This window comes from Eleginops maclovinus, chromosome 20, assembly GCF_036324505.1.
Source record: "Eleginops maclovinus isolate JMC-PN-2008 ecotype Puerto Natales chromosome 20, JC_Emac_rtc_rv5, whole genome shotgun sequence".
Classification (NCBI taxonomy): domain Eukaryota; kingdom Metazoa; phylum Chordata; class Actinopteri; order Perciformes; family Eleginopidae; genus Eleginops; species Eleginops maclovinus.
The window spans coordinates 24450874-24468424 of NC_086368.1; the positions used below are offsets into that span (position 1 = coordinate 24450874).

General features: G+C 41.6%; 1 protein-coding gene across 1 annotated transcript in view; it reads left to right on the plus strand.

Annotated features, from left to right (window-relative positions):
• The window catches only part of dnah1 (dynein, axonemal, heavy chain 1), a 33169-nt gene that overhangs the window by 2607 nt on the left and 13011 nt on the right, over window positions 1-17551 (plus strand). The window contains 42 exon segments of the mRNA XM_063910918.1: window positions 67-365; window positions 1038-1188; window positions 1298-1491; window positions 1611-1836; window positions 1982-2101; window positions 2200-2282; window positions 2419-2560; window positions 3222-3377; window positions 3494-3692; window positions 3787-4040; window positions 4857-5069; window positions 5162-5326; window positions 5404-5525; window positions 6255-6360; window positions 6445-6657; window positions 6731-6871; window positions 7451-7614; window positions 8455-8568; window positions 8647-8835; window positions 8925-9030; window positions 9665-9778; window positions 9863-10012; window positions 10537-10623; window positions 10741-10927; window positions 11239-11330; window positions 11476-11630; window positions 11724-11901; window positions 12017-12211; window positions 12318-12437; window positions 13029-13187; window positions 13278-13379; window positions 13462-13602; window positions 13721-13881; window positions 13970-14127; window positions 14617-14790; window positions 14883-14912; window positions 15180-15358; window positions 15533-15763; window positions 16097-16293; window positions 16713-16848; window positions 16995-17203; window positions 17279-17450. Coding sequence (XP_063766988.1) covers window positions 67-365; window positions 1038-1188; window positions 1298-1491; window positions 1611-1836; window positions 1982-2101; window positions 2200-2282; window positions 2419-2560; window positions 3222-3377; window positions 3494-3692; window positions 3787-4040; window positions 4857-5069; window positions 5162-5326; window positions 5404-5525; window positions 6255-6360; window positions 6445-6657; window positions 6731-6871; window positions 7451-7614; window positions 8455-8568; window positions 8647-8835; window positions 8925-9030; window positions 9665-9778; window positions 9863-10012; window positions 10537-10623; window positions 10741-10927; window positions 11239-11330; window positions 11476-11630; window positions 11724-11901; window positions 12017-12211; window positions 12318-12437; window positions 13029-13187; window positions 13278-13379; window positions 13462-13602; window positions 13721-13881; window positions 13970-14127; window positions 14617-14790; window positions 14883-14912; window positions 15180-15358; window positions 15533-15763; window positions 16097-16293; window positions 16713-16848; window positions 16995-17203; window positions 17279-17450 — 6684 coding nt within the window.

The following is a 17551-nucleotide window of genomic DNA, read 5'->3' on the forward strand; positions in this document are numbered from 1 at the left end:
AAGAAGACTCCTGGATTTCCCATCAATAAAGATGCTTTTAATCTTTTTGTCCTCGTCCTTCTCCAGATAAGCTTGTTTCTTAGGGAGGGATGGATGGTCCCACTGAGCAACTGTATCCGTTCCAACCTGGAGAGTTTTGGCCATGGCACTTACAACGTGGACGAGCCTCGCTGGGAGATGTACAAAATGTCCAAGCTGTACAGATTGATGGTTGTGGTGCGCTATAACCTGCAGGACTCCCTGCGCTACCTTGTGCAGGACTCGCTGCTCCACCTGACTGAGTTTCTGTTAAACGCTTGCTACAGTGTGCTGACATGTCCTCAGGACCTGGTCTGGGGGGACAACCTCATCACTAGCCCTTATAAGTAAGAAATGATGCACTTGGACACATGGACACACATTGAAATGTATTTAAACATGTTCATATATTGTTGTGCTCAAATGCATCCATGTTGTATCTTGATTTTGGAGTGAGGTATTTATGATATACTCTTTTACATTTTAGGGACAGTTCACAACACATTTATACCGGACCATCTGGGTTGTTAAATGGTTGTGACAATGTCTGCATTCTTTGGAATATAATGGAACTAGATGGCATCAGTATTGTTGTGTTCACAGAGCCAAGTTGTAGTTTTGAAAAACTATTTTCAGAAAACATAACCCTCGTATTATCCATTGACAAACTACGAGTGATCATGAGCTGCCTCTCAAGGACTAGATTTTCTTCTGCGTAGTGATACGATTGGCTGGTGTAGTTTGGCAGAAAGAATATAGTTCCTCACTAAAACTCCTCCCAACAAGTTCTGCAAATAACGCCCTGATTCAAAGACACTGTGTGGCTGTTTAGTTACTTATTTGTATTTATTTTTATATCTTTAATCCCCACCATCCATTTTCTAGGAAATACTAGACATCTCATCTGATTTTGAGGAAAACTGTAACTTTACAGTTTGATAATGAGTGTGACATAACCTGTTACTGTGCTGAATATTTCAAATTGTGTCAATAACATTATCTCCATTCTCCATAACTAGGTCAAAAAAGACCCCGATGTTATTGGTGGACTTGGTCCTGGATCAGACTGGGGTTCATTACAGCACTCCCCTAGAGAACTTTACGACATCCATGGTCAACCTGTTCGATAAGGCCATATTTGCGACTTACAACGTACCGCAGCTTGATAAGGTACAGTTTTTACCACCTGAATCACGGAGCATTCAAATGTAAATCCTTCATGAGACCTGTTAGTTAATATACTCAAAGACAAAGATGTAATGGTTGTCTCCTCATTCAGTTTGTCATGAAGAACATGTTCGTCGGTGGGGATCCGTTGCTTGAGTCAGTGAATCTCTGGGAACCAGTAATAATTGAGCTGAGAGAAAAGGTCCGCAATGCTCTGATGCAAGCAGTCATACCTCTCAGGGCCTATGCTGCTGAGTATGAGAAATACTTAGATTTACACAACCTGGACATAGAAACCCTTCTCAAGTAAGTCTGTTAAAAGCATGTATTCAAGTTTCCCCACAAGGTAAAGGGTCAGTGTGATTTGTAGTCCATTCAGCATGCTTTCCTCATTAAATAGAGTCCGTTAATCTTTCCTCTGCCAGATCTCATGCGAAGACAGAACAGACATCCCAGGAAGTGAAGAGAGAGGTGGAACAACATCTCAAAGACAAGGACACACTCGAGCACTCTCTGCCGTCCTCCATTGTAATTGGTCCATTTCATGTTCGTGTGGAGGGTGTACGTCAGGCTCTCTTCAACAAAAAAAAGGCTTTAGCCAATACAATGCTGGCCCGCCTCACTGGGAAGCTACAAAAGCAGGTTGATAATGTAAGTCAGTTGTTTTGAGGCCAAAGTATATACTGTAATGGTGGTATGTATTAAAGTAATGTTGTCATTTCTTTCACAACCTCAGTTTGAAATTGTTCTACCTGTTTAACACTGATTATTATAAGTGTGTATCTTTTTTGTGTAGGCTTGTGAAGAGTACAACACAATAAGTAGAAAGCTGCGTGAGAAACTCAACAGCATTGAGGAGCTGAGTGAAAAGAGGGACTGGATGAAGCAAATCCCAGACCAGCTCAAGAGTTACAAGGTGCACATGCGCGATAATGGACTGGCTATCGTTTCAAGTGTCATATTAGGGGTTCATTTGTCAAAAAATCTGGGGTTTTTTTCAATCTGTGCACACAGGAACTTATCGGAAAGACCCTGTCAGACTATGAGCTAATAGAAGAGCTTCGCTACTCTCTTCCAAATGAGGATGTTAATAAAAAGTAAGAGCAACATGAATTATGTTTTGAAAGCTAAGTTTGTACGGTCTCATGTGAGATTTGAAGTGATGCTTGTTTCGATGAATGGAGTAAACATAACAGTATTTCAGTATTACAGTAAAGCTACTTCCCTCCGCAGGTGGACAGCTATTCGATGGCCTCAAAAGATAATAAGCCAGATGGAAGCAGCAGTCGTCCAGCATTCGGAGGATGAGCAGCGCTTCCATAAGATTCAGCTGGGCGACCAGAACAGCTTGGAGGAGCAGCTCGACTCGCTTAAGGTCAGCCGAGCCCAATAGGTTATTTTATTCCATAGTTACAGAACTAGAAGCATCATTTTACTGCACCTGCAGGTAGATCCCTTACATAAATATCATTATAACTATTTAGCATATTTTCATTTAAGTGGTCTCCCAGGGTTTGCAGTTTTCTGGAGCAAATAAATAAAAGCATCAGAATTTAAAATAAATATAGTCCTTAAACCGTTGCACTGTACGAGAATATGTATATGCCTAATTTCTAGTTACAGTATCGGCGATTGCTTCAGAGATAGAGAGAAAATGCCAATTGTTTATATATTATATTGACTATAATTGCATTTGCGATATAATTTGAGATTGTAGAGGGAATAAAATATGACTTACGTTATAATTAAAAGATATATTAAAATTAAGATTGTGTGACTTTTTAAGAGGATCTGTACCAAACCACAACTTCTATATTAATTCTGTAGAATATAATTTATTGGCTAGGATATTTGCAGCACAACACTTAATTCTGAATTATTTTGCGTATAATACTACGCTTACTGGGACTTGAATATTGCTCTTCCTTAATGGTATTTCAATTAAGGTACCAAGGAGTTGTGCAGCCCTAATTGTTAAGCATTTTTCTGACGGTAGCCACGAGCTGTTCTAAATCGCCACTGCCCTGTGTTTATAGATGCTGGTTGCTGGGTTTGCCTGTCATGAAGACATCGATCATGCCCATGAGGTTGCCAACGAAGTGAGGCGTACCAGCAAGCAACTGAAGGAGTGTCAGACAATGGCTCAGACCTTCAACACCAGAGAGCGTCTGTTTGGTATTCCTGTCACTAATGTAAGAACAAACAATATTCACGTTTGTTCTGAACTGTTAAATAAGCTGTGAAAACATATACTACATATGTATTATTTTTAAAAAATCTGACAATGCACTGTAAATGTGTATTTCAGTATGACCGGCTGCAGAAGCTGATAAAGGACTTCCAGCCTTTTAAGGACCTTTGGTCCTCCACCTCTGATTGGCTGCGTTGGCATGAGAGCTGGCTCAATGACCCACTGTCTTCCATAGACTCCGAGCAACTGGAGCGCAATGTTACAGATGTGCACAAGATCATGAACAAATGTGTTAAACAGTTCAAGGACATTCCTGGTAGGAGACGCATCTATCACCATTAAACTTGACAAAGGGAAGTGTAATTGTTGTTAATATGTTGTTTTTCTTTATTGGCTTTACGCAACGCCAGGCTGCCAGATGGTTGCATCTGCGATCTGCATCAAAATCCAGGACTTCCAGCCGTACATTCCTCTGATTCAGGGCCTGAGGAACCCGGGGATGAAGAACCGTCACTGGGAGATGCTTTCAGAACGCATTCAGATGAAGGTCAAGCCCAAAGCCAACCTCACCCTCTCTCGATGCCTGGAGCTTGGCCTACAGAACCACACAGAGGACATAGCTCATGTGGGCGAGGTGGCAGGGAAAGAGTACACCATTGAACAGGTACCTTAATCATACAGCGATTCATCAAGTTGTGCTTGTTTTTAGGATGTGCGATGAACAGAGTGCCTCTTTGGAGTTTGAATTTAAACAGCTTAGTTTCATTCTCTGCATGATCAGCATTCATAACATTAAACTTGAAATACATAAGATTTTAGTCCTTGTTGATGAGTCCAGCCCTGTTTACTGGTGGGAACAGCAACTGCGGTTCAATTCTCAAGGTCACAGAAAACAGGAGGCAGCAAAACAAACTATATTTTTACTAATTAAGTCAGATAGTAGCGTTTTCCCATCATTCTGTGAGTCTACAAACAGCTAATAGTTGGTTACCTCATTTAGAAGCCTGCAACCAACAGCTCACTTTAGCTGCTTCTAAATGGTCCGTTACTCTCTGAAATGTTTCCATTTGATCCACTGTGAAAAAAAAAGACCTTTTTTGATGAATGGTAGCAGACATTGTGAAGAAAAACACATTGCATTTTCTGTGACTACTTTATAATAAATACAAGTTACATGTTTAATGTAAAGCTGCAGCAGTAGGAAATGGTTGATGAGCAGTAACTTAATACAGTCATTTTTCAGTTGCTAATTCTGCAATACATTCATCATTGGACCATAGGATCATTCCCCTTGAGTTACCCCATTAGGTGAAGGATAGTGACTTAACAGAAATACGAGAAAGATTTATTACTTCAAAATGCATTTTTTTTGGAGCACTTGAGAGGTGAAGTACTCACTTCTCTTACTGCTGAAATCAACAGTGTGTGGATATCTGAATTAAAACTGGCTTCTGCCTTTGTTTCACACCTCATCACACAGGCCCTGGATAAGATGGAAAATGAGTGGTCGACGATAGTCTTTGACGTGTTGCCCTACAAGGACACAGGCACCTACATCCTGAAGAGCCCAGATGAAGCTTCACAGCTGCTGGACGACCACAATGTCATGACGCAGAGCATGTCCTTCTCTCCCTTCAAAAAGTCCTTTGAGAGCCGTATCAACACCTGGGAGAGCAAGATCAGAATGACTCAGGTACACACACAAACACACCTATGGTCCTGTGTATTGTATAATTATTATGCAGTGTCTTATGTCGTGCTACTGCCCTCTTCTGGTGTCTGCAGGACGTGCTGGAGGAGTGGCTGACATGCCAGCGCTCCTGGCTCTACTTAGAACCCATCTTCAGCTCTGATGATATCAACCAGCAGCTGCCTGTGGAGGGAAAAAGATACCAGCAAATGGTTCTAATGTGGAAGGCTGTCATGAAAAGTGCCTTTAAAAATCCAAAGGTCAGAGCTTCCACAACACTACATGTTAAAGGAGGATGGTTTTATACAGAGATGTTAATGTGGGTGTTTGTTTCTAGGTGATTGAGCTGTGCCCAGATGCTCGGCTACTAGAGAAACTGAAAAAGTGCAACGAACTGCTGGAGCAGGTGCAGAAGGGTCTTAGTGAATACTTGGAAACAAAAAGAGGCTCCTTCCCCAGGTAAGCCTTTTTTGAAAGAGTTCTTATAGATTACGAGATGATTCCACATACCATTTCCTGGAGAGTGTATGCATTAATGTTGCTTTTTCATTTGATATCACAACCTCAACAACATTAAACGGCCGAAGAAACTTTATTTTTTAATCGTTGGGGGTTAACTTTGACACCAAAACAAAAACCATTAGCAATAAATGACTTCTGACCAAACAAATTGTTTCTATGCAAAATTGAGAGAAACTGCTGGAATATAGATAGTTTTCTTGAAATAGTGTGCAATAATCACCATCATCATCATCATCATCATCATCATCATCATCATCATCATCATCATCATCATCATCATCATCATCATCAACTACCTACCTACCTACCTACCTACCTACCTACCTACCTACCTACCTACCTACCTACCTACCTACCTACCTACCTACCTACCTACCTACCTACCTACCTACCTACCTACCTACCTACCTACCTACCTACCTACCTACCTACCTACCTACCACCCTACCTACCACTCTACCTACCTACCTACCTACCTACCTACCTACCTACCTACCTACCTACCTACGTGTGCTATTCTTCTATATATTAATATGATAGCTTATTCTGTATTCATTATTGCATGTCATTTCCTCCATGCTATGCCACTTTTGCATTAAGAACGTAAGTGTTTGATTGTAATGATTCTTATTCTGGAACTAAATATTTCTAAATATTTTTTCGTAGGTTTTACTTCCTGTCAGACGATGAACTCCTGGAGATTCTGTCCCAGACCAGAGATCCTACTGCTGTACAACCTCACTTGCGCAAATGCTTTGAAAACATTGCACGGGTTGGTACTTATTGGTTGTTTGTATGCTACTGAAATTATAAAATGCGTATCACATAATACTGAGACTTCTGTTTGCTCCCTCAGCTTCAATTCCAGTCAGATCTACAGATCACACACATGTACTCTGGAGAAGGGGAGGAGGTGAAGCTGGCCCTGCCGGTGTGGCCATCTGGGAATGTGGAGAGTTGGCTCAGAGAAGTGGAGAAATCTATGAAGGCGACACTGAGTGATAACATTAACCGCTCACTCCAAGTTTACCCCGAGGTCTGAGACCCTCACTCAATTATATGTTCGCTGGTGTGCTTTCCATTTCTAAGTTGAAGGCAACATTGTTTTTTGATAATCTATGGGTGTTGTCTTGTCCCTTCAGAAACCTCGTACAGAGTGGGTGTTATCGTGGCCTGGTCAGGTGGTGATAGCCGGTTGTCTGGTCTTCTGGACCATTGAGGTGTCCGAGGCTTTGGAGAAGGGAGACTTAGCGGACCGCCTTTATCCCCAACTACAGACACAGGTATGGGCTTCATATTAGACTGGCTTTTATAACACCCTTTATAGCCTTTTTGTCTTTATTTGGGATGGGCAGCAGTTCACATAATCATTTAAATGTCATCAAATTACATTTCCCAAAGGCCTCATAGGAAAAATATGAGTCTTTCCATTACCAAGACATCATAAATGATGTATGACCAATCCTCCATAGGTTGGGTGTCTGGCTCAAGTCATTATCTTAAATGTAATTACCTTTTCAAAGCAGCTACCCTCATTAATCTATTTAAGTCTTTTGTTGTACTGTTGATGGGTGTTAAATTAAGTATCCATGGAGTTCATCCCTGTTAAAATATATTTTGTGTCACCCAAATGTATTCATAACCTAGATTGAAGTTCACAATATTTAGTCCATACTTCTTTGGATTTTTTTTCTTTTGGTACTTTTTAAGGAGCTCTTGTCTAGTCTCGCAGAACAACAATTTAAATCTGGAGAATGAGTGAAAATGATTCTCATTGTATTATTCATACTCACATTTGCATTGAACATTGTGCACACTTCAGTCTTCTGACATCCTAAAGACTTCCCTTCTTGTCTCTAAAGCTGGGGGACTTGGTGCAGCTGGTGAGAGGACGTCTTTCTAAGATGCAGCGGGCGGTGCTGTCTGCCCTCATCGTCATAGAGGTCCACGCTAAGGAGGTTGCAGCCAAACTGGTGGAGCTGAAGGTCTCTAGTGTCAACGACTTTGAGTGGATCAGCCAGCTCAGGTTATCTGCTTGGATGTGTCTTTGCTCTCTAGTTCTGTCCCTCTTGACGTTGCAGTCCACTTTATCTATCGCAGCTTCTTTCCTGCATTTCTATAAAACACTAGACGCCTTTAAAAACAGACTTTTACAGCAGGTTATCTGTTGTTGACTCACAGACTTGTCTTACTTGTCATGCCGGCTTAATATTTTGCAGCTTGTTTGGTTAATCAAATCAAATAAAAATGTTTCCTCACACAAAAATAAAACAAAAGAGGGGAAACTCAAAGTATTTAAAAGGGAACTACGATTTTATCTCTTTTGAAGGTTAAGAACTGTGCCCTATAAGAATCGGAGGATGAAAGATAGAATCGGAGGATGAAACCCTCTTTATTTGTCACATACATGTACACAGCAGAGCACACACAGTGAAATTGGTCCTCTGCATTTAACCCATCCTAGTACTAGGAGCAGTGGGCAGCTATCGTGCAGCGCCCGGGGAGCAATGGGGAGGGGGGATTGGAGGTGCCCGGTGCCTTGCTCAAGGGCACCACAGCAGAGCCTAGGAGGTGAACTGGGACCTCTCCAAGTAGCAGTCTCTTTCCATATTTCAAGTCTGTTCGGGGACTTGAACCGGCGACCCTACGATTCCCAGTCCAAGCCCCTACTGACTGAGCCACTGCTGACTGAGCCTTGTAATTGGCTGGCGCAGTGGGAATTGTAGTCTTTTATATTAAATGAACTACATAGTTCTCCACTAGGTGGCAATATTATTTAACATTTCACAAAACTAGCTCTAACACCACCATTGTGCAAAACTGTGGATGCAGAATGAGAATGACACTGATGTGATTCTGCTTGTAGATATTACTGGGCAAAAGATGACTTGTACATCCGGGCAGTGAATGCAGAGTTTTTGTACGGATACGAGTACCTTGGTAACTCGGGACGTCTGGTCATCACCCCGCTCACTGACAGGTACGAGTAGAGTCTAATGTTTTCTACTCTGTGTTTTTATTTTTCTCTCTTGAATAATCCACTTCCTGCCTCTTTCAGATGCTACCTGACCCTAACAGGAGCTCTACACCTTAAGTTCGGAGGGGCTCCCGCAGGTCCAGCAGGGACAGGGAAGACAGAAACCACTAAAGATCTGGGGAAGGCGCTGGCTATCCAGACGGTTGTTTTCAACTGCTCTGATCAGCTGGACTTCATTGCTATGGGCAAGTTTCTCAAAGGACTGGCCAGGTGAGAGGCAGTAACTAAAGTCTGAAAGAAAATCACTTATCATTTAATCACATTCATGAATGCATTCCTGTCCGTCCTTCTTTCTGCAGCTCCGGGGCCTGGGCATGCTTTGATGAGTTTAATCGTATTGATGTGGAGGTGCTGTCTGTTGTGGCGCAACAGATAACCACCATACAGAAGGCCCAACAGCAAAGGGTGAGAAGCTTGTTCACTAGAAAAAGACATACTCACCCGTAGAGTGCTTGAGTTGTGTTTATCTTGTACTATATTTCTACTACATTCATTTGCTTTATTCCGATTAGCATGTTTTATATTTTTAAGTTGAATTATCGTAACTATATAATATAACGTTATGTAAAAACCAACACGGATTTTAATAAATGATCCTGTTTCACATAGCTGTTATTGAATTCAAATTATACTGTTTTATATACACAAAAAATGTGAGCATTATCAATATAAAAAACCGGTCTGCCAACTAGAGCCCTGTACTCTACATTTAATTTATTAAACCTAGTTATGTCAGTATTATGATTGTGAAAGTGAATTTTCTGCAAGCAGAACATAGAATCAAAGTACACTTTTAATTAGGTACCTTAATTATTATAAAGTGGCAATAACCACTTCTGCATTCCACATAGAGTGGAAGCCTTTGGATTCCTAAATACATTGTGTGTGTGTGTGTGTGTGTGTGTGTGTGTGTGTGTGTGTGTGTGTGTGTGTGTGTGTGTGTGTGTGTGTGTGTGTGTGTGTGTGTGTGTGTGTGTGTGTGTGTGTGTGTGTGTGTGTGTGTGTGTGTGTGTGTGTGTGTGTGTGTGTGTGTTTTCAGGCCGAGCGGTTCATGTTTGAGGGGGCGGAGATCCCTCTTGTCCCGTCTTGCGCCGTGTTCATCACCATGAATCCTGGTTACGCCGGGCGCACCGAGCTGCCTGACAATCTCAAGGTTGAAGCGATAATTTCATTTTAAACTAGCTGTGTGACACTGAAGATGAGCAGATTGGGGTTAATTAAAAGATATCTTCAACAGGCACTGTTTCGTCCCGTGGCGATGATGGTACCTGACTACGCTATGATTGCTGAGATCTCCCTGTACTCATTTGGCTTCAGTGATGCCAAAGTCCTCTCCAAGAAGATCACCACCACCTTCAAGCTCTCCTCCGAACAGCTCAGCGCTCAGGTATCGTATGGACTAGAAGGAGATCAGAATTAGGATCAGTTTAATGTTCAAATATACTCTATGTTCTATATCACGCTATGATATTAACAAGCAAGTAAATCAGAATCAGAATTATTTATTCATCCCAGCATAAATTGGCTTTTGTGACAGTTGCTAGATTTTGGAATTCAATAAATATTTAAAAAAGTGAAAATATTTATTTGAACATGAGTTAAAGTTAGAATGTACAAAAAAGACAAAATAAAATAAAGATATTTATAAACATAAGCGATTAAATTCAAATGTCTAATAAAAGATAAGATCAAATCAAATAAGAATACACTTGCGTGGGGATATTCTGACACACCTAACGTTAATACGACTTTAATTTGCATATTCCTTTTGTAATAGTTAACACATTTCTGAGAGGACAGAGAGATGTGTGTGTGTGTGTGTGTGTGTGTGTGTGTGTGTGTGTGTGTGTGTGTGTGTGTGTTTATCAAAGTTGTGAAGAGGTGCTGACTTTTTTTCTTGTTTCCATGAAGGATCATTATGACTTTGGTATGAGAGCAGTGAAGACTGTGATCTCAGCTGCTGGAAACCTCAAGAGGGAAAATCCTGATATGAACGAGGTAAAAATGTTTCTTCTGTTCATGATGGAAATACAATGTGACACAAATATTAAATGAGTTTGAAAAAATACCTTTCCTTTGAGTATCTCATTCTTTTTGCAATCTTGTCCCTCCCAGGAGCTGATCTGTCTGCGAGCCATCCAGGATGTCAACGTACCAAAGTTTCTACAGGACGACCTGAAGCTCTTCAACGGTATTGTGTCCGATCTTTTCCCAAAGACAAAACAGGAGCCAATCGACTACGGCACACTGGAAGAGTCCATGCGTGATGTCTGCACCAAGAAGAATCTCAAAGATGTGGATGGTTAGTGACATTATGTTTACCTATGACGTCATATTAGGGTCTGACTAAGCCAGGGAGAGGGTAAATATTCAGTGGAGGAAAATCAGAACTTCGGGGATTAAAGTGGGAAATATATGAGGAAAAAAAGGCTGATATTACTAAATGTAGTCATGAATTTGCCTTGAATGCTCAGAGAATATCCTTTTTTTTTAACATGAATCGGCAATCTAATCTAGGGAAATTCTGATATTTTATCTATAAAGGCTCTAACCTGTTGTCGAAGGTCCCTGTATTTCTAGTATGAGTAGGTGACAGTCCTGTTGTGTTTGCAGGGTTTATTTTTAAGTGTATTCAGCTGTATGAGACCACTGTGGTGAGACATGGCCTGATGTTGGTGGGACCCTCTGGATCCGGTAAAACCAAGGTGAGTCCTTCACTTGTTTACAGTTTAAATCCCAGTTCTCCAAAGTTTAAAATTATTTTTGTTCACATCACTGTGTGTGTGTGTGTGTGTGTGTGTGTGTGTGTGTGTGTGTGTGTGTGTCTGTGTGTGTGTGTGTGTGTGTTAGTGTTATGAGATTCTAGGTGCGGCAATAACAGCTCTGAAGGGCCAGCCCTCTGTGAGCGGTGATGTGTATGAAGCGGTTCAGATATACGTCCTCAACCCCAAGTCTATCACCATGGGACAGCTGTACGGGGAGTATGACCTGCTCACACACGAGTGGTAAGTCAAACTTTTTTCCTCACAAACAACAGAAATAAACCTGGAAAAAGCAGACGTGTGCTATTAACACCTTTTTTTTCTCTTCCCCTACAGGACAGATGGCATCCTTTCGTCTGTTATCCGTGCCGGGGCGTCATCCATGGACACTGTGAAGAAGTGGTATATGTTTGATGGGCCAGTGGATGCAGTTTGGATTGAGAACATGAACACTGTGCTGGATGACAACAAGAAACTGTGCCTCAGCTCTGGGGAAATCATCAAGCTCAGTGATGTAAGGTTACATTTTCACAGTCTTCAATGTTATTTTTGTCAATAATATTTTTCTCACTAGCCCCTCAGAACTCCCGCCCATGTGCATTCAGACATTTCGTGTTGTCTCCCTGCAGGTGATGACCATGATGTTTGAAGTGCAAGACTTGGCGGTGGCCTCCCCAGCCACGGTGTCTCGCTGCGGTATGGTCTACCTGGAGCCCAGTGTTCTGGGCCTCGTCCCTTTCACAGAGTGTTGGCTGAAGCGAGTCCCTGAAGCCCTGAAACCGTTCACAGAGCAGCTCAACTCGCTTTTTGCCAGGTTCCTGCAGGTGAGAGGGGAGACGTTACTCAGAGACACCAGGCAGGGAATCAAAAAGCTTTTTGTTATGACAGCGTGTGTTACCTTTGCTTTTATTTTTCTATGCTGTTACCAAGGACTCCATCACATTTGTCCGCGCATCTGTAAAGGAGGTCGTCACATCCCTGGACAGCAACCTCACCTGCAGCCTGCTTAAAGTTATGGACTGCTTCTTCAATCCCTTCAGCACTAAAGAGGTGTGTTCTCTCTGTTAGATTAACACACAACTTATTTAAACATTTGTCTATAGCACTATTTTTATGTCTTTCACTTTATATGATGTAGGTTGCGATGTTGAAGGAGCCAAAGATTATATACTTCACTTGCCAAAACTACATTGTGGCTTTTGTGCATATGCATATTAACCCAGTGAAATAAATGTATTGACTGCTGTTTGAAGCAGCTAGAACACTCATAACAGTTTCAGCTTTGTATGGTTAATAGTAAATACTTCAGGGAAGTTGTACAAGCTACTCTAAGCATAGGATTTGAGAAAAAACTGGGATTTTTTTATTATTGTGTTATGATAATCTGTACGCTCAAGTTTGGTGAAAGAATACCTTTTACCTTTTCAATAAATATTGAATGAGTTTGTTTGGTTGCAATAATTCCATGTCGGTAAATATAGTATTTGTCTTGCTACTTGTTCAGTCAACAACAAATCCACTGCATTAGAACAACAACCACGCAAGAATGTGCAGGAAGTTACTGATTTCACCTTTCTGTTCTTGTCTATGAGTGAAATCTGTTGATTGTGATCTCCTCACCAATATAATATTGTCTTTCAGGATGAGAGGCCACCGCCCAAAAATAAATTGGAGCGTCTACAGGAGCTGATTGAGCCGTGGTTCTTCTTCTCTCTGGTGTGGAGTGTGGGAGCCACGGGAGACGCAGCCAGCTGTAAGCGCTTCAGTGCCTGGCTCAAGAAGAAGATGGCGGAGGAAAAGGTGACACAGGCATCTCTGCTTTTGCATCCTAATACCATCAATGGATAATTTCTTACATTTTGATTCATTTAAATATTTTTGTCCCCTCAGATTCAGTTATGCTTTCCAGAGGATGCGCTGGTGTACGACTATCGGCTTGATGATGCTGGCATTAGCAACTTTGAGGAGGATGGTGAAAATGAGGGGAAAAAAGTATACAGTTTAGGCATTATCATAACACTTTGTGAGACCATCACATGCATTTTTGCTTTTGACTAATTCATCTGTTTTGTAGGTCCAGTGGGTCAGCTGGATGAAAAATGCAAAGAGTGTTGTAATCACCCCAGAGACAAATTATGCTGACATCATCGTTCCCACTGCTGACACCGTGAGGATATCTTTCCTCATGGATATGCTTCTGACCAATAAAAAACCTGTGAGTACTTGGATAGCAGTTGAGCTTTATATATCTGTCTACAAATACTGAAACTTGACAAATAAATTCAAAACTTTTTCCCCTAACAACCGTGTACTTATGTCTGTGTGTGATCCAGGTGCTCTGTATTGGGCCGACTGGCACTGGAAAGACTCTGACCATGTCCGACAAGCTGCTGAAGAACATGCCCACTGAATTCATCACACACTTCGTCATGTTCTCGGCACGCACCTCGGCCAACCAGACTCAGGATTATATTGACAGTAAACTAGACAAAAGGTATGCCAGATCTTCTATCGTATAATTAACTTAACAACAAAAACATTTGTGAGCCACCATTTCAATGATGTGTGTGCCTGTGTGTCAGGCGGAAAGGTGTGTTTGGACCTCCAATAGGAAAGTACTTCATCTTGTTCATTGATGACCTGAACATGCCCATGTTGGAGACCTATGGTGCTCAGCCTCCTATTGAGCTGCTGAGGCAGTGGATGGACCATGGAGGCTGGTATGACAGGAAACAGATAGGTGAGAATACTGGAGGCCTTCTCCCATCATGGGTTCCTTTAATTTTATTTTTCATTTTCAGCTATTGCACAAACAGTACATTGCTCTAGAGTGTTTTTTCGTGCCGTAAATATTAATTATGGGGCGATAATGTGTCAGGTGTGTGCTCGTATGAGTTATGAATCTCACAGTCTATCAGCAGCTAATCTTTCATACTATTGGACCCATCAGTCTTATTCTCTTTGTGCTGATTGATGACTGTTACAAACCTAAACTGCTGACTCTTCACTCTTCTTCTCCGTCCAGTAGGGGAACAAAAGTGATCAACAGCTGATTCAATAAGAAAAAAAGGGTTTTTCTGACAATCCGTTAGGCTTACAAAAAGCATTAGCTATACCATAGCAATCAACATTAAAACCAATATGTTATGATCTACTTAATGCTTCTCAGAAATGCAAAACCTCTCATTAGATTGAGCTTCTCTTTTATTTTCCTGTCCTTTCTGAACAGGGACATTCAGGCACATAGTGGACATAAATTTTGCCTGTGCGATGGGACCCCCAGGCGGAGGCCGAAACCCCATCACCCAGCGCTTCACACGCCACTTCAACCTCCTGTCCTTCACTGAAATGGACGATGCCAGCAAGAAAACAATTTTCTCCACCATTCTGGGCAGTTGGATGGGTGAGTCGGGTCTTGGAGTGTTTTTGGACAGGTGTTGCAGGTCTGTGGAAAACAATTACATCAGTTTCTAACTGAATCTTTATTTTTTACAGATGGAAGTATGAGTAAGAGAGAACCAGGCAGTAAGTCAGGGACAGAGAGAAAGGAAATAAATTAGGAGTGTAGATTGTCAGTTATAATCGGTTAGTATGTATGACCATACAAAATAAATGTCTGACTAATTGTCATTTTAAGCCATAATATACATAAAACTACACTAAAGGCACACTTGAAAACAACAAATGTAGACCCAAGTTTGTGGAAGTTTGTCTCAAAATCAAGTTAATAGATTTCCATATTCATTTTTTGTTGATATATAATTTCTTTTATCCTGCAATTTTTTCCATCAGGACCTGTGCCAGCCATCCAGCCTCTGAATGAGTCTCTCGTAGACGCTACTATCCGAGTTTACTCCACCATCACCTCCCAGCTCCTCCCTACTCCGACCAAGTCCCATTATACCTTCAACCTCAGAGACCTGTCCAAAGTCTTCCAGGGCGTCCTCATGGCTGAGGCTGGAATGATAGAGGTAGTCAGATCCAACAGAATCAAATTAAGTTGATATAAAAACATGACAATGGTTAAAGTATACTTTCAGCTCTATTCACTTTATTCATTAAGTACTTACAAAATACATTACATACACAGGGCTGTATGGATAATGCAATAAATATTATATGAGTGACACTTTGGTGTCGTTTAGGACAAATTGCAGCTGCTGCGGCTGTGGTACCATGAAAGCTGTCGGATTTTCCGAGACCGCCTGGTGTGTGTTGAAGACAGGGACTGGTTCAACAGGCTCCTGCAGGACTGCATTCAGGACTTTGACTGCAACTTTGAGGAGGCTGTGCCCTGCCAGCCCATTCTGTATGGAGATTTCATGAATCCTGGAGCTGACCGCAAAGTCTACACACTCATAGAAGATAAGGAACAGGTTAGTGGTGCTAACAGAGGATTGCTTGATTCTTTTGCATCTCTTTTAGAAAATTGCCCACATGTCCTTGAAAAACCGGACATAAAACCATTTATTTATATCTAATCATCATAATTAAAATCTCTGCACTGATTGCTAAGAAAATATTTTCACAAACTTCATATTCTTGGGGCACTGCATTCAAAAATCTGTTAGCAACGTCCCATTTTTACTTCATTAGGTGTATTTTAATTTCTCTGTACCCCTCAATAATCTGTCCTTACTTCAATACAGTTAAGTGTATACTTTACCAAAATGCTTGATTTGTTTCCCCCCGTATGTTTTATCATTTAGTTGGCGAAAGTGATGGAAAAATACATGGAAGACTACAACCAATTCAGCACCACCAAGATGAAGCTGGTGCTCTTCATGGACGCCATCGAGCACGTGTGCCGTATCAGCCGCATCCTGCGCCAGCCTCTGGGCAATGCCCTGCTGCTCGGAGTGGGGGGGAGCGGGCGCCAGTCGCTCACTAAGCTGGCGTCACATATGTGAGATTTACACACTTCATACAACTCACAAGCCAACAACAGGCCGTTTCTCTCCAAATATCTGCTTTTTAACGGGATCGCACATCTGGTTGTCTGTATTATTCTGTTATTGCTGATCTATTCCAAATCATACGCACATTTTGGGATTAATGTTCTGCTCAATAGGCACCTGATTGCATTTGTTTAAGTTCAACTACTTAAAATTGAAAGGGGACATATAATAGATAAACTAAGAAAAATCCACTCTCAGTTGCAGATATTTGTGATGGTTTTTTTGTAATATTTTTGGTACAAATGTTAGTTTTATCTATGATTGATCAACCATTAATCATACACATGACTGCTAATATGCTTAACTTCAGTCTGGTTCAATAAGTATCTTGTGGCCCAGTCCTCACAGTGCGTTTGTCCACATTCAGGTCAGATTATGAGTGTTTCCAGATTGAGCTTTCGAAGAACTACGGTCAGACAGAGTGGAGGGATGATATTAAAAGCATCATGCTGAAGGCTGGCCTTGAGAACCTGCAGATCACTTTCCTCTTTGTGGACACACAGGTAAAATATTCCCTTATCACCTGCTACAGTATACTGCGTGTGTACAGATGATTAAAATCATCAGTGTCACATATACTGTACGGTAACGTTGTGCAAGGCATTCTGATTCCTTAATCAATGCTCACCAGAACCATTTGTCTTAATAGATAAAGAATGAGTCGTTCCTGGAGGATATCAACAACATTTTGAACTCCGGGGATGTTCCCAACCTGTATGCGTCAGATGAGCAGGAGCGCATCCTTGCAGCCATGAAGCCGGTGGTGCAGGAACTGGGCCAGCAGCTGTCTAAACCCAACCTCATGGCCGCCTACATAAGGAGGGTCCGCAGCAACATCCACACTGTACTCTGCATGAGGTAAGTCATTTAGAAGTCAAATTGACCTTTATATGTGTTCTTCTTAATCATCCCCATTCTCTCCTTCCTCTGCAGTCCTATCGGTGAGGTGTTTCGTGCGCGGCTGAGGCAGTTTCCCTCCCTGGTGACATGCTGCACCATCGACTGGTTCAGCGCCTGGCCGGAGGAGGCTCTGCAGGCTGTGGCTTCATCATTCCTCAATGAGCTGCCTGTGCTAGAAGCCAGCCCCACAGCCATGAGGGGACTGGTGAGGATACTGTGTGTGTGTGTCAGTGGGGTTTATTGATAAGTTTGAAGATAGTTAGAATGTACATTTAAACAAATATATCATTTTAATTACAAAAAATA